The sequence below is a fragment of the Ruditapes philippinarum genome, unplaced genomic scaffold, assembly GCF_026571515.1.
Source record: "Ruditapes philippinarum isolate M1 unplaced genomic scaffold, ASM2657151v2 ctg3083_1_1_1_1, whole genome shotgun sequence".
Taxonomy (NCBI): domain Eukaryota; kingdom Metazoa; phylum Mollusca; class Bivalvia; order Venerida; family Veneridae; genus Ruditapes; species Ruditapes philippinarum.
Genome location: NW_026866180.1, coordinates 288,260 through 312,504, shown reverse-complemented (window position 1 = coordinate 312,504; position 24,245 = coordinate 288,260). Strand labels below are relative to the sequence as shown.

Below are 24,245 nucleotides of genomic sequence, written 5' to 3'. Positions count from 1 at the left end.
TGACAAAGAAACGAAGAAGCAACCTTTTGTTGTAAAAGATCCGACGCAGTGGCTTTTCATAGCGAAAGGTATGGAAAGATTGTTTCGAGTCATTTCGGCCCCAGGACGTGTCGGCCCAAAATTACCCAAGACGTTTCGGCCCTTTACCAAATCGGCCCCATATTTAGTTAAGAATAAATCTTACCTTAACGTGTTTATTCCAGAATTTTAATAGCATTTCAATAAATGAATCAATAAAAGGAATGAGATACGATTTTGTAATTGAATGAGACTAAAATAGTTGTATCGTATAAGTACCTAATCTCACACCCAACCTATTCTCAAACCTTTCATTCATGTGCTGTTATTTTTTTACTAGAAGTGACTATGATGTCCTGAACTTGTGTCCATAAAAGCTTAGTTTCTGACAGACATGTCTGCTGATGTCAAATGAAAACAGTGCATAGGAACAAATATTTACATAACATATTTTATTACATAGTGTAATTTCATACAAATTGCTATTACCTTTGTAAGTCCCATAGATACACCATTAACTATTTGTGAAAATGAATATTGTAGACAAAAATATCTTAAAGCAGGTACCTGCATCCTGTAGAGTACTTCATTGTCATGTGATAGGCATATAACAATCACTTCGTTGGCTAAACTAAACAGTAGAATTTTAGAGATACTTGAAGGCAGAGATCTGCCAAGAATTTGAAAGTACTGGGCCCTGGGCCCACTTGGTCTGAAAATGATGGGCCATTTTTACCAAAGTATGGGCCTTGGGAAAATAAGTAAACATTGACCAAAATAACTGTTAAAAAGTTTGTAGATACATGTAATTGAATTTCCCAGGTAATAAAACTTAAATCATATTTTATGACAAGTGGTTCACTTATAATTCAGTACTTTACCAATAATTAAAAAATTATGCCTACATGGTAACTTTAACAAATATTAATTGCAAGCAAAAATGAAAATATTTTATTAATGGCTGCTCAAAAAAATTTGATATGCAAATTTATTCACATAATTGCTGGTTCTACTTGTAATGTCTTATATTGTGCATTATCCATTTAATTGTTCTACTTTGCACCAAATGTCCCTTACCACTGTATATTGACGAATTTTATTGCCCCTTGTATGCCTCTGTGTAGACAGCATACATCAAGACATTTGCCGACAGACCTTTTGATCATGAAAAAAGTCATGCACAATGTTTCTCTGATTGGTTAATCACCCTGTCAAACATTCTGATGACGAAATATACATCTTTTTTTACACTTCATCAGCCAAAACTTGCGTGAACTTGAGTGACCTTAGGGTTGATCAAGTTGAACACCTGTCAGATTATACTGTAACTTACAGCATTTCTTAAAAATAGCAACACTTTTTTTTCAGTTACCGATAATCATTTTAAATATTAAGTAGTTGTATAATTTGTTTGTTTGTTTTATTGATTAAATTTACGGTAGTAGAAATGAGTATCTGTGTGGGAAAGGGATTGTGAGAAGAAATGCGGTAAGTAGATAACATGGACAAAAAGCTATAGGGGAATGGATAAACTTAAAAATATGCGGTATTACAGGAGCATGGGTAACATGTTGCTGTTGGTACCAGTTTTGACTGGATGACTAAATAACCCAGCAGCCAGTTTTGTTTTCTTATAAGTCTGGCACAGATTTAAGATGCGCCCATGGCCCTTTGCTGCCGATTTTCCTGCGCCATTCTCATTTTTTTAGCGCCAATGGCGCAAAATCGCGTCCTCGGCAGATGTCTGTGAAGGGGTTTGAGATTAGGTTCTTTATTTTAAGAGGCCATGTTAGTTTTATAACAGAGGGTTGTGCTTTTCCAAGATGGAAATAGAGCTTTTTTAATAGTTGAATTTCAGTCAAATTTTACAGAAATGTTACATAAAGATTAAAGTGTACATATGTAAAGAATTTTTATAAAGATATATTTTTATTTACATTAAAAGACCTCTTGAATGCTTAGAGGTTTGAGAACTGGTTAGTCCACGATAATATAAACAGATAAACAAGGAAGTGGCTAGCCGTACGGGCCCGTACGGCTAGGCAAAAGGTCTAGTCGTATGTGAGTCACGTATCGCTAGCCAGGGCACATTGTATTGTCTAGCCGTACGGCATTTTTTCAAAATTATATGAATGTCGAAAATGTGTATATTATTTTGTATCTTTTAAACAGGTATTTTATCCAAAAATCCGCATTTGTCCACTTTTAATGCTCCACCATTTTGTCAAAAAAAAAAAAGAATACGATGGAAATACAAGCGTTGTCATCTTGATAAAAGTGTCAAAGTTACATGACGCATAATTATTCAAAGTACTTTCGTTGTATATGTGTATGAAAAGTTATATTTATGATTGAATAATAACTATTTAAGTTATAATTAACGTTGTGTTTTTAGCTCACCTGTCACAAAGTGACAGGGTGAGCTTTTGTGATCGCTTTTCGTCCGGCGTCCGTCCGTCCGTCGTCCGTCCGTCCGTCCGTCCGTAAACTTTTACTTTAAATGACATCTCCTCATAAACCACTAAGCCAATTTCATCCAAACTTCACAGGAATGTTCCTTTGGTGGTCACCTTTAAAAAATTGTTCAAAGAATTTAATTCCATGCAGAAACTCTGGTTGCCATGGCAACCAAAAAAAAAACTTTAAATATCTTCTTTTAAAAAACCATAAGAGCTAGAGCTTAGATATTTGGCATGAAACATCTTCTAGTGAGTGTCTACCAAGTTTGTTCAAATAAAAGCCCTGGGGTCAAAATTGCCCCGCCCCGGGGGTCATTGATTTTCCCTATACATTGTATGCATATAGTAAAAACTTAAAAAATCTTCTTGTAAAGAACCCAAAGAGCTAGAGCTAAGATATTTAGCATGAAACATGTTCTAATGGGTGTCTACCAAGTTTGTTCAAATAAAAGCCCTGGGGTGAAAATTGGCCCCGCCCCGGGGTCATTTGATTTTCCCTATATGCATATAGTAAAAACTTAAAAAAATCTTCTTTTTAAAGAACTTAAAAGAGCTAGAGCTTAGATATTTGGCATGAAACATCTTTCTAGTGAGTGTCTACCAAGTTTGTTCAAATAAAAGCCCTGGGGGTCAAAATTGGCCCCGCCCCGGGGTCATTGATTTTACCTATATGCATATAGTAAAAACTTAAAAAATCTTCTTTTAAAGAACCCAAAGAGCTAGAGCTTAGATATTTAGCATGAAACATGTTCTAATGGGTGTCTACCAAGTTTGTTCAAATAAAAGCCCTGGGTTGAAAATTTGCCCCGCCCCGGGGTCATTGATTTTTCCCTATATGCATATAGTAAAAACTTAAAAATCTTCTTTTATAGAACTCAAAGAGCTAGAGCTTAAATATTTGGCATGAAACATCTTCTAGTGTGTGTCTACCAAGTTTGTTCAAATAAAGGCCCTGGGGTCAAAATTGGCCCCGCCCGGGGGGTCATTGATTTTCCCTATATGCATATAGTAAAAACTTAAAAAATCTTCTTGTAAAGAACCCAAAGAGCTAGAGCTAAGATATTTAGCATGAAACATGTTCTAATGGGTGTCTACCAAGTTTGTTCAAATAAAAGCCCCTGGGGTGAAAATTGGCCCCGCCCCGGGGGTCATGATTTTCCCTATATGCATATAGTAAAAACTTAAAAAATCTTCTTTTAAAGAACTCAAAGAGCTATGGCTAAGATATTGAGCATCAAACATGTTCTAAAAAGTTTCTACCAAGTTTGTTCAAATACAAGCCCAGGGGTCAAAATTGGCCCCGCCCCGGGGGTCATTGATTTTCTTTATATGTGTTTAGCAAAAACTTTAAATCTTCTTTGAAAAAACCAAATAGCTAGAGTTTAGATATTAAGCATGAAACATCTTCTAGTAAGTGTCTACAAAGATTGTTCAAATAAAAGCCCTGGGTCAAAACTGGCCCGGCCCCAGGGGTGTCATTGTTTTAACTATATGTGTATAGTAAAAAAACTTTAAAAAAAAAACTTCTTTTAAAAGCCCAATGAGCTAGAGCTTAAATGTTTAGCATGAAAACATCTTCTTATGGGTGTCTACCAAGTTTGTGCAAATAAAAGCCCTTGGGTTTAAATTGGCTCTGCAACGTTGGGGGGGGGGGGGTGGGGGGCCTATATACAGGTGAGCGACCTCAGGGCCATCATGGCCCTCTTGTTTATGCTTATGATTTATTGTTTTATTTGTATGAAAGTAAATTATTTAATCATTTTTTGTTAGCTCACCTGTCACAAAGTGACAGGGTGAGCTTTTGCGATCGCTTTTCGTCCGGCTTCCGTCGGTCCGTCCGTCCGTAAACTTTTACTTTAAATGACATCTACTCATAAACCACCAAGCCAATTTCATCCAAACCTCACAGGAATGTTCCTTTGGTGGTCACCTTTAAAAATTGTTCAAAGAATTTAATTCCATGCAGAACTCTGGTTGCCATGGCAACCGAAAGAAAAAACTTTAAATATCTTCTTTTAAAAAACCCTAAGAGCTAGAGCTTAGATATTTGGCATGAAACATTTTCTAGTGAGTGTCTACCAAGTTTGTTCAAATAAAAGCCCTGGGGTCCATATTGGCCCCGTCCCAGGGGGTCATTGATTTTCCCTATATGCATATAGTAAAAACTTAAAAAATCTTCTTTTAAAGAACCCAAAGAGCTAGAGCTAAGATATTTAGCATGAAACATCTTCTAATGAGTGTCTACCAAGTTTGTTCAAATAAAAGCCCCGGGGTCAAAATTGGCCCCGCCCCAGGGGGTCATTGATTTACCCTATATGCATATATAGTAAAAACTTGAAAAAATCTTCTTTTAAAGAACTCAAAGAGCTAGAGCTAAGATATTTAGCATGAAACATCTTCTAATGAGTGTCTACCAAGTTTGTTCAAATAAAAGCCCTAGGGTCAAAATTGGCCCAGCCCTGGGGGTCATTGATTTTCTTTATATGTGTATAGCAAAAACTTAAAAATCTTCTTTGAAAAAACCCAAATAGCTAGAGTTTAGATATTAAGCATGAAACATTTTCTAGTAAGTGTCTATAAAGTTTGTTCAAATGAAAGCCCTGGGGTCAAAATTGGCCCCGCCCCAGGGGTGTCATTTATTCACTATATGTGTATTGTAAAAACTTTAAAAATCTGCTTTTAAGAAACCCAATGAGCTAGAGCTTAGATGTTTAGCATGAAACATCTTCTTATGGGTGTCTACCAAGTTTGTTAAATAAAAGCCCTTGGGTTGAAATTGGCCCTGTCAGGGGGGGGGGGGCTATATACAGGTGAGCGACTTCAGGGCCATCATGGCCCTCTTGTTAATTAAACACATCATATAATATGGAATAAATAATCATATATATCACGGATTTATATTAATCTATATAACGGCCAAATCAAAATCATTTAGCCTAAATTAAAAGTGCGCTTCACGGAACATGCAAACTTTCCTTTAAAACTGTCAGTAATTGATTATTAGAGTCCAACAATAAATATTTTCAGTGTTAATTGTTTTTCATTTTAAATAAAGATGTTGAGATTTAAACCTATTGAAACAAAAAGGATTATTATAATAATGATCGATGTAAACGATTACAACTCTTTTTTCCCGTCGTCTGGAGATGACAAAGATCGATATTTGTACTTTCTTTACTGTAGCCAACATGGCAATTTATCTCTAAAAGTAAAAAAAAAACGAAAAGAATAGCTGTTTCTTGATTATAATCCTCGCTTAACGACATAAAATAACATACTGTATGCATTTTTTACTTTGAAAAGTGCCGTACGGCTAGACCATTCAGTGTGTCCTGGCTAGCCGTACGTGACTCACGTACGGCTAGAACTTTTGCCTAGCCGTACGGCTAGCCACTTCCTATAAACAAACAAAACAGAACAAATTTTATTAAACAAAACATAGTACACGAACACTGAAACAGATTTGTATCTGCTTATTATCATTAAGCATTTTTTTAATTTGAACGATTAAAAGCAAGACACTGAACTAGACATGAGACAAACATTTAATATGAAATTAGGCAAAGCCTATGAATGGGGAAGTCAGTTAATTTTTCCGTTTTAAAGGTGTCATTCGCTTCCGTTTTCACTCGGAATACTCGACGATTATTATTTATCCGAAAAGATGCGATTGTCCCATTATCGGAATCTCCTGCCTATTATCATTGAAAATGGCGCCGTTATAGAACTGACACTGAAAATTTCATTGATAGGTATATAATTCTATGTATTCTTTAATTGTTTTTTATTTGATTTTCTTTCAAATATACACATGTAGTCTATAGCCGGGCAAGCCAAAGCCAAACAACACATAACAGTCAAAAATTATACTTGTACTAACAAAAAAAAACATATATGTAAATATTTAAATAGCTGTAAAATGATAGAGATCAAAAGATAATGATTTTTAGGGTATAATAAATTAATAATATATTGTAATTAACTTTGTTAATCAAAAAGTTTTTGCAGTTTGTCAACTGTCTTATAAATTAAGGATTAAGTGTCTATTTATTGTTACTTCTTGAAAAAAAAAAGCATTTATCTAAATAGTTAAATTTAGAGATCGATTATGGATTATTAATAAAGGATTAAAGTGTGGTAATTGTTTGTGTGCCATCAATCAATTAATAGACAAAAAATGTTAACGATTTTAAGTATAAAAATTCCTTTAATACTTTAATAAAACTAATAAAAAAGGGCTGAAACGTCTAGGGGCCGATTTTTGCACAGGGGCCGATTTGGTTTGGGGCCGAAACGTCCTGTTTGCGAAAGATTTGTCTACAATTTATTCGTACCAGAAGTCATAACCCATAATTTGTAACCAGATAGATTTAACAGGCTGGTGAAAATGCCCGATCGGGCTTATGACAAAAAAAATCAGATTTCTAGAAAAATAATGAAGAGATTTCTTTAAAACTTTGTTTGTTGATTGAGCATAATGTATAACATAAACAGAAAGAAAAATATTTGGTAACTGTCACTCTTGTGAGAATTATTTCCCCTTTTTCATGTTCATATAACACATTATTTTCCAAGTCTTTAAAAAGGATGTTACATATACAAAGTATAAAACAAAATAAGTTAAATAACTTCTTTATCTGTTTATGATCCAATTCATTGCACCGACACCTGTCTCAGTGTTCAATCTAGAACAAATTCCCAGGGGGCCCTTCGGGCCCATAAACTTTTCAAAAGGGGGTCATTTTAGAAAAAAGGGGGCCCACACTTAAAATGAACATCAAATTCAAATAAGCTATTGTATCTTTTAAGTTACTTGTTCACGTACCATATTTAGACCAAAAACGGTTGCAAAATTCCAAAACAACTCAACTAAAAAAAATGACATTAGCGTTGATACAGGCTCAAATTTAAGAACTGATTGGTAAAGAAACGCGATGACATAATGTTCAAAGAAAAATATGAATCTTATTTTAATGTTACCAGGGATATTTGACAATAATGTTCAGTTTTTTAATCAGCGCCCGATATATAAAGGAAAATCATATTTTGAAATTAGCTTTGTTTATGAAGAATATAAACTTACAATAGTCGCTAAAAACATTTACTCTTCTCAATATATCCAAGCGAAAAACAAAGTGTCAACAGGTGCTAAGACAATGTATATTGACATACCGGTACCTTTGATCTTTTGTCAGGGCAGCAGTTCTTACGTCACGCTTAAGATGTCTGTATTGATTAATGATATGCATGTTTTAGCGACGACCAGCCAAAGACCAATCAAAGTTAATTTACTTAATTGTCAGACACTCCCTAGCCAATCGTGTTTGATTGCTCCATCTTTAAGACATTTTTAATTGGATGAAGGCGTGTTCGTATTAATTTATGCACACTTCTCTATAATTAACTCGCATTTTCACATACATATATATTTTTTTTCCTTTGGAAAGTTATTACATATTTATTTGTTTTGACCGTGAAAAAACTATAACTACACGCACGTATTGGATTATCTGTGACGATTTGTTTTGCTTATAAAAACTGTGACTCAAAAGTAAGTAATAGTTACGGTACGAACAGGTCTACATAGTATTTACAGACGCGGACCGAGAGAGCGTAGCGATTAAGGTTTTAAATGGGTTACCGAGTGCGGTAAACTATCTTACCAACATGCTCTTGTTTTTCAATACAAACTTCAGTTTTGAATTCAGTATTTATTAATATTATTCACAAAAAACTTCTTTTATGTACTCAATCAGGTTTTAGAAAGCATTCTAATGTCATTTAGGGCATTTTCTATGAGTGCGCCCATCGGGCCCACAGTTGATTTTGTTTTGCGCCGGCGGCCTTTTCAGGGGGTCAATGGCGCAATGGCGCGCTCTAGATTGAACACTGCCTGTCTGCATACATTTCATTCTGTTTTCAAAGGAAACTTCAAAGTATAATGTTCACTGTCAAAGAATTGTCAAAGTATTTATGCCAGAAACAGAATATTAAATCCAAAGATATAGAATAAAAAGGTACTGCCGCAATAATTTTGAGCAAAATGAAGATGTTGGACACATTTATGTTAAGAATTTTACATTGCAAATTTGCAACATATGTTTTAAGGATTACATAAATTATGTGCATATAAACATGAAAAAAGGGGAAATAATTCTCACAAAAGTGACAGTAACCAATTATTTTTCTTTCTGTTTATGTCATATATTATGCTTGAAATAAACAATAATAGTTTAAAAGAAATATCTTTATTATTTTTCTAGAAATATGATTGATATGTCATAAGTCAGATCAGGGCGTCTGTCTCCGAGTGGTTAAGGTCGTTGACTTGAAACCACTTGCCCCACACCGCTGTGGGTTCGAATCCCAACAGGGACTTTGGATTCTTTCATGTGAGGAAGCTATCCAGCTAGCTTATGGAACGTCGGTGGTTCTACTCAGGTGCCCGTTCGTGCCTGAAACAATGCACGGAGGGGCACCTGAGGTCTTCCTCCACCAGTAAAGCTGGAACGTCACGATATGACCTATACTGTGTCGATGTGACGTTAAACACAAAACAAAACAAAAAAAATCATAAGTCCGATCGGGCATTTTCACCAGCCTGTTTAAACGGAATAAATCATATGCTTAAATCATAAAATGGTAAACGAAGTTTGTAATTAACTTAATAAACTCTAATTATACAAATTATTTATTCATCAAATACAATCAATGTCTAATATGAAATTAGGCAAAGCCTTGGTCCTAAAAACTGGTTTTTGTTGCATTGTGGTGCTACTTGTTCATTCATTCACTCATTCATTCTTATTTATTTTTTGTTTTTGTTTATTTTACAGATGAGGTTATTAAGCCAGATCCAAACACAAATCCTGAATCAATTGTATGTGGACTTAAACATCCTAGAACAGGTGTGTGTATAAAGTACTCAGTAACTCTTTAACATGCTCATCAAGTAGCTAGTTAATAAGTTTATCCTTAAAATTAGGAATGTAAAAAGATGCATTTATTAAGGTACAGAATGTTTACATTTTTAATTTGTCATTGATATTTTACGTTGTTCCATCATGATGTACATGTATTAATTAACAGAAAGTAAGACATCATTCTAGTCTAGTTACGGTTCTAATTAGGTCTAAAAATTACAATGCTGATGTTTAAAACCCCATTAAACTCAAAAATATGCTGTTATTTTCAGTTTTCAAAAAACTTATTATGTCTCCAAATGAAATACATAGATTACACTCATAAGGAAAAATTTTTCGCAGAATTAACTTCATATGTATTGTTGGATAGAATGTCATAGATCAGATGCATATTTGAATAGCACTGTAGGATTAAGTCATTATTTCAATCATTATTACAGAGTCTGATGTAATTTGCTCATAAAGAAAGTTAATATTGAAAATTTATAAATTTCATTCATGATCACAGTATCATTGTGTAATATGCCCAGTATAAGTCAAACTTTTAACTCCTGAATTCATGTAAATGATTTGCATACTTTGAGTTAATTTGAAACTGTCCATTCAGTGTTTAAGGGTTTTTGATGTAGAAGAACATTTGAGAGCCTGGTCAGACTGCAGGGTAGTGCAGGCTGGATTGGCTTTATATTGGCCATTGGTGGCAAAGGCTAATCACTTTCGGTTCCAGAGTAGGTAAAGGGTAAAAATCTGTACAGTAATAAGGTAGTAATACTTTAATAGTACTTGTAATTATGTTTGTTTCAGGGCAGAGATGTTTGTTTTTATTTAGCAATGAAGACAAAGATATTTATGAGATAGTTCAGTTTAAAGAAGAATTTAGATCCTGGTTTATTGGGGAAACAGTTCAACATGGTGAGTAATGAACATGTTTGCTATGTCAATTTTGATTGGTTCATTAGGTATTTTGAGTAGAATGAAGATTTAATAAGTATAATATAAAATCGTGGCCGAGTGGTAAAGGTCGTTGACTTCAAACCACTTGTACCTCACCGCTGTGGGTTCGAATCCCTTAAGGGAGTTTGGATTCTTTCATGTGAGGAAACTATCCAGCTAGGATAAGGAACGTCGGTGGTTCTACTCAGGTGCCCATTCGTGCCTGAAATAATGCACGGAAGGGCACCTAAAGTCTTCCTCCACCAGTAAAGCTGGAATGTTGCAATATGACCTATACTGTGTCAATGTAACGTAAAACCCAAAACAAAACAAAACAAAACAAAAATATTAATATAAAATATCTTCCACCACAAATGAATAATAATTATAATAACTTCAAAATTATAATGAATTCATAAAAATACATGAGAGTTAACATAAAATTTTGGTGCATTTTGACCAAAATGTTATGTTTTAGTGGAAGACAGGTCATTGTGTGGCTGTTTGATTAATGTACTAGTAATTTAAGTATCTTGTCAAATGGGTTCAAACCATGTCAGGGGCAAACTGTTGTTTCTGCAAGAAAGAAACTTTTCCCATATTGATGAGAACTGGATGGTTTAAGGAATGGATTCGAAAGTGTGTTTATAAGCTTATAGCGTCCTGTGATAAATTTTGTATTAACTAAACTAAAAAAGCTCGTAAGAACATTATATGTTTTTACTAGGGCCGGGAATTATTTTCGAATATTCGAAACACTACCGAATATTCGAACATTGAAAAACGAATACGAATATTCGAAAAAAAGGGAGAAATGTTTTTTTAGTCATTACTTTCAAATTTCAATTAAGATCGTAAAAGTAATCCCTTGACCTTCACTTGACCAGGTGTTCATATGTTTGTATAACGCATGTCAACAATTATCGCCAATTAACTGTGAAAACTTTGGAGTCTAATTGATCAAAGGGCACCCGTTTAACAGTTTGCAATTTACCTGTTTAACATTTTATTATGTAAATTAATCCGATTTTAATTATGTCATATATTTTTTTCTGTGTATAAAATTTCCGATTAATCAATGTATTGAATTTTGTGAAGAGGAATAAATCGGAACGCATTGATCGACGCGTTATGTCTTAATTCCGTCATAATATATTTATTCCATAGATGATATTTACTGCGTTATAGCTAAATTTATTTTAAGAATATTTTAAACCTTATCTAAAATTATAAATAAATAAATATTTAATAATTTAAGTTAAGTTTCAATATATTTATGTTTAATTGGGGCTAAGAAGCTACGATGATTCATATTACTGTCAGTCAAGTCACGTGAGTTACCTCCCGTTTATAAGACAGTGGTCGGATTAACTAAACAAAAGACAATCAAATTATGAATTCATTTCAAAAGTAAACATGTATATCGATTAACAATGTATAAAATAATAATGATAATAAAAAACTTTGACACAGCAATAAAGGTCTTTTAAATCGTCGATTATTCCAAGCATATTAAAGTAGTATAGTATTCGACGCAATCAATTTCGGATACGTATACGTCAAAGATAGATATTGGAACAAATGTTGTAAAAACGAATATTCGAATATATTTGAATATGGAAAACGAATATTCGAACATCCAATTCATTATTTGTTCCCAGCCCTAGTTTTTACTATTTGTAAAGTTGAGTTAATAATTGCTCATTTAATAATGCTTATGGACTGTCAGTGGTGCCCACTCCTGTCTAAAATAATATACAGAGGCTCACATGTCATGTGGTCTTTATCAACCAGTAATGCTGAAAGCTCCCAAAAATGTTCGGCCTTGATTATGTTTGGTGTTACTTAAAATCAGATGAAAAACAATCATTTAATTTCCTTGTATCATTTTTCAGATGGCAGTTTATATATAACTACACCTGTAGATCCAGTGTTCCTTATTTTACCATACCTCATACAAGCTGCTAAGGTAAGATCATAAACACTTACTACTGTAAAAAGTATTAATAATAATGCAATACACAATTATACAATTAAGATATAATATGTTAATCAAGATTTTTTGAGAGTTGTCAGATGTTGCCAACAATTTTTACCATTTGATTTTGTTATGAATATGTCAGTCCATGACTTGTCAATGTTGAAAATATTTGTAAATATTCATTGAACAATAAGTAGAAATTCATTATGTGCACTAGCAGTGGACTAGGTAATTTGGTAATTTCACGGTAAGCATTATATATCAGAATGGTACCCCATAATAATGCAGTATTGAGATCTTGGAGCCCAACGTGAGCGATATAACAGGGACTTAGTGTATTGTAACAAGTTATGTAATGGGAAATCATTCAAATCATTTTATTGCTACTAATTACCAAAGTATTAAAGTAGAATAATTTGTTTGATATGTTACAGTCAGAAAAGTTTATGACATTAGATCAGATAGTGATAGATGAAGATTACCCAGAATGCCGCAGGTTACAGTCTTGTTGTCAACCAGATCATCTGGAGAATGTATCGGATGTCAAAGGTAAAAGGATTGCTTTAGATGACATTGATTAACAGGTTAACCCAGTACTTGATCGAACAAAGCGACACACCCATGGGATTGAACGCCTGCGTCGCTAACGTCAGTTGGCCTCTATGATATTTAATTACCTTCAATTGTGCATTAATTAAAACATTGTAAAATAAAATGTTGTTGATTTAATTTTAATTGATTTGTTTATTGGTTATTCTAAGTTACTTCCCTTGCAGTCCTATTTATAGTTGTGAATTCTATAAATTTAAATAGAAAACGAAAGTAGCATGCGGACGGTGTTGATATTGTGTGATAAATCTTTGAAGATCATTGGAAATCATCCAAGTAACCAAGTACTTGATCGGAAAAATGACCCAGTACTCGAGTATAAGTTTTGGTATTTGTTGCCATCCCTTCTTTAGACAGTATACTCTAGTGGCCACACTTTTTGACTACAAACCTTGGGTCATGAGTTTGAATCTCCACAACTCTTAACTAAAGTTACTGACATTTTTTGGCTGCCCGCTTAGCTCAGTAGGGAGAGCTTTGCCCTATTAATCCAAGGTTACTTTGTTGGGGCAAGGCATAGACATTGAGTGCAATGGTCATTTGTCTCTCACGGCTGATTAATAAATAACTTGTTATTAGTAGTCGGTCACTTAAGGAGAAATAGGCAATAACTGGTAGGTATGACTTAAAATGAGTTAAAAATTGCAATTAAACCAAAAACAAACAAAAACAAAATCTAACACATCATAAGGATGAGACTGTAGAATTCAAGGTCCTGTATAAATGTGCTTTAAAAGATATTTAAAAGACAAATGACCTGTATCATAATGTTAGAGTTTATTGTAATCTTATCAAAACAATGATAAAGGCATTACAATAAAATTGCACATTGCAGTGCCCTAGATAATTTCTGATATTTAAGATGCATATGCTTTAAGATTGCTTATTTATTTTCTATTTTAGGTGATGATGATTTTAAAGCATACAGATATAACAAAGACAAGGCATTATCTTGGTTGAAGTTAAAGGCAAGTTTGTAGAAGCAGGAACTGAAATATCAGTAACTGTGAAAACATTTCATTGATTTAAGATGATTAAAATAGTGTTTTGTCCACTTTTCTATAGAGAACAAAAGTTTCCCTTTTATTTTGTTATCCAAATTCAACAAGATGAGAGGAAATTCAGTGAAACAGTTGACTGCTGGAAAGAACTTTCACATTTCACAAAATAAGCTGATATTTTGGGGAATGAATATATAGCGAGCACAATGGTTAATTTAAAATCATGAAAAAGTGCCTGCTTTATACATACCCCAAAACATTGACTTGGTTTTTGGTTTACCTTTGTAAATGTTAATTAAGCTCCCTTTAACTAACTCATGTCCACATACATTCATTATTCTAAAAAATCAGGCATGCTGTGCAGGATGGATAGCATAACATGCTGGAAAAAGTGATTTCAGATTTCTTTTGAATATTGATATTGTATTTGTGTCATACATATTGATTTGAGTAGACTTGCTGGGAATTTCCCCCTTGTTGCTGAGGGTTGCCTTAAAGGGTTGAAGCATCAGAATTGCAGCCACCATTTATCCCTTTATGATTGTAAGAGGCGATTAAATAGGTTTGAATTACCGGAATCTATGCATCTCATAGTGCCAGCAAGTTAGGTGGTTTTGACCTTTAAGATTGTAACACCCATGGTTAGCCAAAATCGTCTTCCTGTCCCTGTGCTATATGACATAAATTGTATTGGTGCACTATAAAACCAAACAAACAAACAAAAATAAAGATACAAAGATGAAAAATACTAAAGGAAAATATGGATGGCTCTGTATTTACTAATATCTATTTGCAGGGAAGCGTTTTAAAGTTAATTTGTTTGAGCATTTTCAAAGTATTAGTATTTAATGAATTATTATTTCAGACAGAAAATGTATGTAAAGTATTGGAGGAGAAGAATGTTTGTGTGTCCGGTGCTAAAACATCAGAACTTGTACAGAGTAAAGCTACTGAAGGTTTGTTAAATGATCTATTATTACAGGTATTGCAATTAGTGTTTTCCTGCGTTGATGGTCATTAGCACGGAGGAATGTAGTCTAGTACTGGTGTATCTCTCCAGGAAGGATGGTTAGGAAACTACCCGTCTATATGACTGAAATACTGTTGAGAAAAGGCGTAAAATGAAGCAAACAAACAAAATTACCTTGTCCATTACTTTTGGTGGATTTTTATGGAATGATGAAAGTAGCAAACCTTTTATGGTACTGTTAAAAAAAACAAAAAAAAACAACTACTGTTATGGCCAGCTGAAAAAGGTAGTTATCACAGTTATGAATAGAAATAAACTATTTGATAAACATCATTGTCTTAACTGACAGGTAGATCCTAATAAAACAATATTGCACTGATTTCATGGGATTTCTGACTTTGGTAAAATAATTCTGATTCACTGTACAATATGGCCGACAAAGTTAGAGAAATTAGGTAGTAAATCGAAACAAATATAAAATTCTTTATTTGCTTTAGTATTTAAGATTAGAATCATTATTGATATTTCAGAGGAGTATATGAGATATGCTTTTGGAGTGGTGTCCGACTATCTTCCTACAGAATTAACCAACTTGCTGAGAGAACATTTAGGGTGAGTAACTATATTCTGTGATTTGCTTTGCTTTGCTGTGCATGCTTAATCATAAACTTTTAGTGACATTTTATTATACCGGAAGGAACGTAGGTGGTTCTACTCAGGTGCCCGTTCGTGTCGGAAATAATGCACGGAATGGCACCTGAGGTCTTCCTCCACCAGTAAAGCTGGAGCATCGCGATATGACCTATACTGTGTCAATGTGACGTAAAATCCAAAACAAACAAACAAAATTATACCGGAAAAGTTGAAAATTAAAACCTCTTATTCTCACAGGGCTCGCGCTGGCAGGAGAAGAAAATAATTAAACTTATAAAGAATATGACTAAGACTCTCCAGTCGAAATTTAAAGAATATAACTTAAAGACTCTCCAGTTGAAATTTAGCATTCACTATTTAAGAATGGGACGGTATACATTTTGTTTCAGCACTTCATGCAATAATCTGATAATTTTTATTATGCCCCCGCCATGTAATGGCCGGGGCATATAGTGTTACCCTGTTCCGTCATTCCGTCATTCCGTCATTCTGTCATTCCGTCATCATCAGTTTCCGTTCATTATCTTAGTAACGGCTGCACACATTCAACTCAAATTTGACATATGGATACGTCATGATAAAATACAGGTCAAATTCAAATTTGGTCATGGTCCAAGGATTTTTGGCAGAGTTATGCCCCTTTTACTTTGAAAATAATATGAAATTTTCAGTTTCTGTTCATTATCTCCCCAACGGTACAACACATTCAACTCAAATTTGACATATGGATACGTCATGATAAAATACAGGTCAAGTTCAAATTTGGTCATGGTTCGATGATTTTTGGCAGAGTTATGCCCCTTTTACTTTGAAAATAATATGAAATTTTCAGTTTCTGTTCATTATCTCCCCAACGGTACAACACATTCAACTCAAATTTGACATATGGATATGTCATGATAAAATACAGGCCAAGTTCGAATTTGGTCATGGTTCGATGATTTTTGGCAGAGTTATGCCCCTTTTACTTTGAAAATATGAAATTTTCAGTTTCCGTTCATTATCTCCCCAACGGTACAACACATTCAACTCAAATTTGACATATGGATACGTCATTATAAAATACAGGTCAAGTTCGAATTTGGTCATGGTTCGATGATTTTTGGCAGAGTTATGCCCCTTTTACTTTGAAAATAATATGAAATTTTCAGTTTCTGTTCATTATCTCCCCAACGGTACAACACATTTAACTCAAACTTGACATATGGATATGTCATGATAAAATACAGGTCATGTTCGAATTTGGTCATGGTTCAATGATTTTTGGCAGAGTTATGCCCTTTCACTTTGAAAATAATATAAGATACATCTGAGGAATAAGCAGTTTAAGTTTGAATTTGTCGTCGTTTCAATGATTTTGGACAAACTTATCTTTCTTGAATGTTGGAAAAATTTTGAACTTTCAGTTTCAGCACTCATACTTTTGTGGAAATGTATGTAGCCATTATTTTGGCTACAAATATGAAATATGATATTTTCAAAAGGTTAAGACTGAATAATTTCAGTGCCTTGAACATTGTATGGAAATGGTTTGTGTTAACATTGAAAAGTTTTAAGGGCTTTGAACTTAAAATGAAAAAAATAATTTGTGCAAACAAATTTGGAACTAAATATTATAACATCTGAAATTTTGGCTGCATGCGGGGGCATCCGTGGCATGATGACACATTTCTAGTTGTATTACTGTAAAGCATATTACAATTTCATTGGTAAGATTTTAAAGAGAAGTGATTTAACTAGAAGATTGATTGAGATGGATATTTATGAAAGTATGATCATCTAAAAGTTACAAGTACAGTGCTGGATTTTTAATGTTTTTGAATAAAATTATGATTATGTTTAACCTTCAGCTTACAAAAATCTCAGGTTCATGCCTAAAATAATGCATGAAATGGCACTTTAGATCTTCCTTCACCAGTTAAGCAGGAAAGTCGCCATATTGATATCATAATTATCATAAGATAAAAACCACACCATAGGTTGATATATTTACATGTAAAAAAATGATAAGTACATGTCTTGCTTCTATTTTTAGCTCACCTGTCACAAAGTGACAGGGTGAGCTTTTGTGATCGCTTTTCGTCCGGCGTCCATCCGTCCGTAAACTTTTGCTTTAAATGACATCTCCTCATAAACCACTGAGCCAATTTCATCCAAACTTCACAGGAATGTTCCTTTGGTGGTCACCTTTAAAAATTGTTCAAAGAATTTAATTCCATGCAGAACTCTGGTTGCCATGGCAACCAAAAGAAAAAACTTTAAATATCTTCTTTTAAAAAACCATAAGAGCTAGAGCTTAGATATTTGGCATGAAACATCTTTTAGTGAATGTCTAGTGAGTGTCTACCAAGTTTGTTCAAATAAAAGCTCTGGGGTCAAAATTGGCCCCGCCCAGGGGGGTCATTGATTTTCCCTATATGCATATAGTAAAAACTTAAAAAATCTTCTTTTAAAGAACCTAAAGAGCTAGAGCTAAGATATTTAGCATGAAACATGTTCTAATGGGTGTCTACCAAGTTTGTTCAAATAAAAGCCCTGGGGTCAAAATTGGCCCCGCCCCGGGGGGTCATTGATTTTCCCTATATGCATATAGTAAAAACTTAAAAAATCCTCTTTTAAAGAACCGTAAGAGCTAGAGCTAAGATATTTAGCATGAAACATCTTCTAGTGAATGTCAACCAAGTTTGTTCAAATAAAAGCCCTGGGGTCAAAATTGGCCCCGCCCCAGGGGGTCATTGATTTTCCCTATATGCATATAGTAAAAGCTTAAAAATCTTCTTTTAAAGAACCCAAAGAGCTAGAGCTAAGATATTAAGCATGAAACATCTTCTAAAGAGTGTCTACCAAGTTTGTTCAAATTAAAGCCCTTGGGTCAAAATTGGCCCCGCCCCGGGGGTCATTGATTTTCCCTATATGCGTATAGTAAAAACTTAAAAAATCTTCTTTTAAAGAACCATAAGAGCTAGAGCTTAGATATTTAGCATGAAACATCTTCTAGTGAGTGTCTACCAAGTTTGTTCAAATAAAAGCCCTGGGGTCAAAATTGACCCCGCCCCAGGGGGTCATAGATTTTCCCTATATGCATATAGTAAAAACTTAAAAAATCTTCTTTTAAAGAACCCAAAGAGCTAGAGCTAAGATATTTAGCATGAAACATCTTCTTATAAGTTTCTACCAAGTTTGTACAAATAAAAGCCCTGGGGTCAAAATTGGCCCAGCCCCAGGGGGTCATTGATTTTCCCTATATGCATATAGTAAAAACTTAAAGAATCTTCTTTTAAAGAACTCAAAGAGCTAGAGCTAAGATATTTAGCATGAAACATGTTCTAATGGGTGTCTACCAAGTATGTTCAAATAAAAGCCCTGGGGTCAAAATTGGCCCCGGGGGGGGGGGGGTCATTGATTTTCCTTATATGTGTATAGCAAAAACTTAAAAATCTTCTTTTGAAAACCCAAATAGCTAGAGTTTAGATATTAAGCATGAAACATCTTTAAGTATATATTTACAAAGTTTGTTAAAATAAACGCCCGGGGGTCAAAACTGGCCCTGCCCCAGGGGTGTCATTGTTTTTAACTATATGTGTATAGTAAAAACTTTAAAAATCTTCTTTTAAAAAAGCCAATGAGGTAGAACTTAGATGTTTAGCATGAAACATCTTCTTATGGGTGTCTACCAAGTCTGTTCAAATAAACAAATAAAAGCCCTTGTGGGTAAAAATTGGCCGGGGTGGGGGGGGGCCTATATACAGGTGAGCGGACCTCAGGGCCATCATGGCCCTCTGTTATTGATTAGTCTTAGTTTGGAAATATTTTGTTTTGTGAACATTGATGTGTGGTCAGTAGCTCTAATAAATATTGTATGATTGGATTTTGTCTATAAAACATGTTTATGGTCTTGGAGTTATACCAGGTATACCAGTGGCTTAATATGTTACTTCCTCATGATTTATGGTTACAGTTTACCAGTTGTTGCAGAGAAGAGACCATCAGATGCTAAGAATCCACCATCAAAGGTTGTTTTTTCTTCATTTTTATGCCCCCACAGAGTGGGAGCATATAGCCTTGCACTTATCCGTCCGAGTGTCCGTCACGCCGAACGTCCGTCCGTCCGTCTGTCCGTACGTCCCGAAATCTTGTGAACGCAACTCCTCTTAAACCGGATGGCAGATTTTGCTTAAACTTCCAGGGATGAACAATCTTAATGTGTAGATGGTAGTAAAGGAAGGAATTTTTGCTGCGACCAAATTTAACAGAATTATGGCCCTTTGTTGATTTTTTCACTATATACTATGTAGAAATTTTGTGAATGCAACTCCTCTTAAACCGGATGACAGATTTTGCTTAAACTTCCAGGGATGAATAACCTTAGTGTGTAGATGGTAGTAAAGGAAGGAATTTTTGCTACAACCAAATTTAACAGAATTATGGCCCTTTGTTGATTTTTTCACTATATACTATGTAAAAAATTTTGTGAACGCAACTCCTCTTAAACCGGATGGCAGATTTTGCTTAAACTTCCAGGGATAAACAACCTTAATGTGTAGATGGTTGTAAAGGAAGGAATTTTTGCTGCGACCAAATTTAACAGAATTATGGCCCTTTGTTGATTTTTAGTTTTCAACTTGTGGCACATGTAGTCCAAAAAATATTTGACCTAGAGTCATAAGATTGACAGAACAATGGCGTGTGGGGGCATCCGTGTCCTATGGACACATTTCTAGTTCCTTGTTATTTATAAGTTTTTTGAAATGTATGCTTATTCTGCTGCATTTGTTTAACAGAATTATTTAAATACTGCTGCTCTTTGCTGAGAAGTCGGATATGGCAATTAGCAGGGATTGAAAAATATTATTAGAGCCAAGACAAGTAGTTGCTAAATTCTACCAGCAGGCTACATTGTTCTGTTCGTCCTGCTGCAAACTCTACTCGTAAATAGTGTCTTGAATTCTACAAAACAAACAATAAAATATATAAATATAGCAGTGCTGAATTTTCTTTACATAAATCATTATGGACCATTAAAGACATCAAGTTTATATTGTATTGTTTCTACTTAAAAAGTGTGGATTCTAGATTAGTTTTATCAGCAAACTATTTTGACATTGATAATAATATTACAGAGAGCAAAACTAGAAGATATAACCCCTAATGAAGATTATAGTCAGAATGTGAAACATGAAGACAAGTCTAAAAAGGTAAGGCAAGCTCAGTTGTTTAAGTGTCTTGTTCCCAACTCGGGATCTTGGGTGAAAGTTCTTCTGGGCTCACAAACATGTTTCCTCATTATCATATGACACTAGCACTGGTAAATCCTAGGAAGCAGACTGGATATTTGTTCAAGTATTAGTAATTCTTATAATGCAAGTTAGAATTAAAAATGAATACATGCATGTTTAAATTAAAAATAATCACTTCTTTAGTTATCCCATGATGACCATCCTGTTATTGCTGGATTGTAAAATGAAGCACATATTGTCCAAGTGTATTCAAATGTATAGTCTGACCAGAATATAAATTTATTTTTGTACTATAGTCTCAAAAAACCTAAACATTAACTATGATATGACTGTGATGTTTTCAAAAGCTTTATTGTGTACCTGCAGAGAAAATACCTGGTTTGATTTGTTGGACTGGGACAGAAAGATACACATGTTACATTATTAGTCCCAAGTTCTGTAGCTGCTTGATGAAATAGTTATAGTTTGCTTACTTAAAATCATTTGGGTAAAAAAGGGACAATAGTTCTACTGATCCAGATCAAACCTGTATTTCCTGCAAGTTGCCAGTAGCTTTTATTAATTCATCTGAAATACTGGTTTGAAAATGAACAATAAACATTTATAATTTGACTTAAGTACAGCATAGACATTGACTTTGGTAACTATATCATCTATATGTAATGAGCAGTGATCAGGACTCAAACTTAAAACTCGAAGGAGATTTAATCACAAGTGACAAATTTTACTTGTTTTTGCAACAGCCTTTACTTACTATATTTGGAATTTTTGTTTTATACTGGTAACCATTTGAAAGTTTTGGAAAAATTGACACTGAATTTTTGATGACACTGATATGAATTTATGAAAACAGTCAAATTTTTTTTCAAATGATGATACACATTTAGAAATGGTGTTGTTTATCATGATTTATGCCTTGACCTTTTGGTGGTTTTGGAGAAATATAGACAATGATGAGGAGTTTCAATTTTGGATTTTCAACATTTTTGTCAATTGAGAAAGGACTTTATATTTGGCTTCTACTTCTTGCATAAAGGTCAGAAAAAGACTGCACGCTACTAAAATAACTAGACTAGCAATTTTACATGACAATACCTAATTTTTACAGGGTAAAGCTAGCACAGCACAGAAGAAGTTGGAGAAAGTTGACAAGTCGGGGATGAAAAGCATGATGAGTTTCTTCTCTCCAAAAACAAAATCCTGATAATTGATGAGTATGAATACAGTCAAACCTGTGATTGATGACCCACTGCAGGACCAAAAAAATAAACAGTCAAACATGTACCTGGAAATATGTAGGTCCTTGATAATTGGAAAATTTTAGACAGGATTTGAATATGATTTCAGTTTTGAAGTGATGTTTATTTAATTAATTAATAGATTCACATTTTAAAGCTATTTATTGAATTTTATAGCATGTATGTTTTTTAAGCGGTTTTGTTTAACAGTTTGTTAAATTTATACATATTGAAATTAATAATACTTAACAGATTTATAGTATAGCATGTAGCATTTAATCAATTTCCACTCAAAGTGTTCATAGCTTTACCTTTAGAATGAAGTTATGTTTATTCAACTTGTTTGTTTTATATACAGTGTTCTATTTTGCTGTTTTAAGTGCTAGATTTTGTGATGTAATCGTCATTTTGGGTCTAAGACTTAATATTAGCACAGAATCTTTTTATAGCATTTTGCTTTGTTGTGGTTTAATGCTAAACTTGCCTAACTTCCAATTTTAGCACTGCCCATCAATATAAATTATTTGAAGATCCTGTAACTCAATGTTTTTATATTATAAATATGGTGCTCAAATGAAGATTTATCAATATTCCAAGTTCCAAAGAGCATAATTTGTAAAGATATTAACGAAATTACACTTTATGTTAATAAGAAATTGTAAATTCTAAGTCAAATTTTTCAATAAGAAATGAGTGCATATATTTTAATGATAACTCAAATGTGGACAAATATTCACAGTACATATTTTACATATTCTTGGATGTTTGAAAAGTGTTTTAGAAGCATAATTATATACATATATAAAATTTCACCTTAGTGTGGTCACAACGTTAATTACAACATACAGAATCTTTAAGGTAGTCACCAGTAAAGAGCCTGGTCAGACTGCACAATGTACAGGCTGGTGTGGCTCTATCCTGGTAGTACTTAATCTGATAACTTTTACTGTTTCAACAATCAGCAGAACGGTGGGGGTGGGGGGTAATATAACTTTCTCTGATTGGCAATTATTTTTCTTGTATTTAAATGACAATATACATGGTTACTTCATTAAATTACTGTATTCTGATGATTTAGATATATTGTTCCAATAACAATGTTGAATATATTGCTCGATTATCGTTATATTGTTTGAATATCATTAACTTTATATCATTTTTAAGATACGATAGTTTTAGCTTTGTTATATACAGTTTATTGTAAAGAAAAATTATACGTGTTATTCATATACAATGTTCAATAGCATAATAATTGTAAACACTGCCATTTAGATATGTAAGACTATATTTTATTTTGCTTGTCCTTGCTATGTTTTGGTGCTAACAGTAGGGTTTTAGTATTTGGGTGTTTTTTTTTCAATTTTGCAAACCTTATCTGCCATTATTGCATATAATCATCATGCATTTAAACACTAAATGGCTCAAAATACATCAGATTTAATGTTTTGACGTTAGAAAATGTGTATGGGAAATAATATTATTTATAAATTACTGTTAAATAATACAGAGCTGGCATTTCAGTTGTCATATAAAATTGAATAAAAGGAAAAAATCCATGTATTGTTTTGAAATTTTGTCTATATAAAAGTTGCACTTCATTTTGTCCTCAATTACACACAGGTTATGGGCATGCGTTTTCTACCGAGGTCACACCAATACTGTAAAAGATCATATTGCGACATTTAAGCTTTCTTGGTACAGGGAGGCTTCCTTGCCTCGGGGTGCCCCTCCTTGCAGAATCACAGACACTCCGGATGCTAGCCGTGTAACTCCCTCACACCATTGAAGCCAAAGGGACTTTGGTTCAGTTTGTTTGATAGGGTTTTATGTCACACCAACACAGTAAAGGTCACATGACGACTTTCAAGCTTTACTAGTGAAGGAAGACATAAGGCGCTCTCCAGGAACGATGGTTAGGAAACTACCCGCCTATATGACTGAAATACTGTTGAAAAGGGCGTAAAATGAAACAAACATGAGGCGCCCTTCCGTGCATTATTTAAGGCACGAACGGGCACCTTAGAACCACTGACGTTCAGTAAGATAGCTGGATAGCTTCCTCACATGAAATAATTCACAAGTTCCTGTCAGGATTTGAACCCACAGCGGTGAGGGGCAAGTTGAAACCACTCTACCACGGACGCCCCTTGTATTCAGTCACAGATTTATATTGTAATATAAATCCGTGATTCAGTTGATATATCAACAAATCAGATGTCCCA

At 33.9% G+C, this 24,245-nt stretch overlaps 1 protein-coding gene across 1 annotated transcript; it reads left to right on the top strand.

Moving 5' to 3' along the window:
• On the top strand, window positions 1-23,579 carry LOC132731581 (ribonuclease H2 subunit B-like; the record flags this gene model as incomplete). Its single annotated transcript, XM_060717780.1, is given in 11 exon segments — window positions 1-68; window positions 9,314-9,385; window positions 10,205-10,312; window positions 12,229-12,302; window positions 12,749-12,863; window positions 13,827-13,891; window positions 14,790-14,880; window positions 15,425-15,506; window positions 19,507-19,561; window positions 20,669-20,743; window positions 21,894-23,579. Coding segments are annotated over 11 exon segments (901 nt in total), but the record flags the coding sequence as incomplete, so codon positions are not given.
• Between the last annotated feature and the right edge of the window lie 666 nt (window positions 23,580-24,245).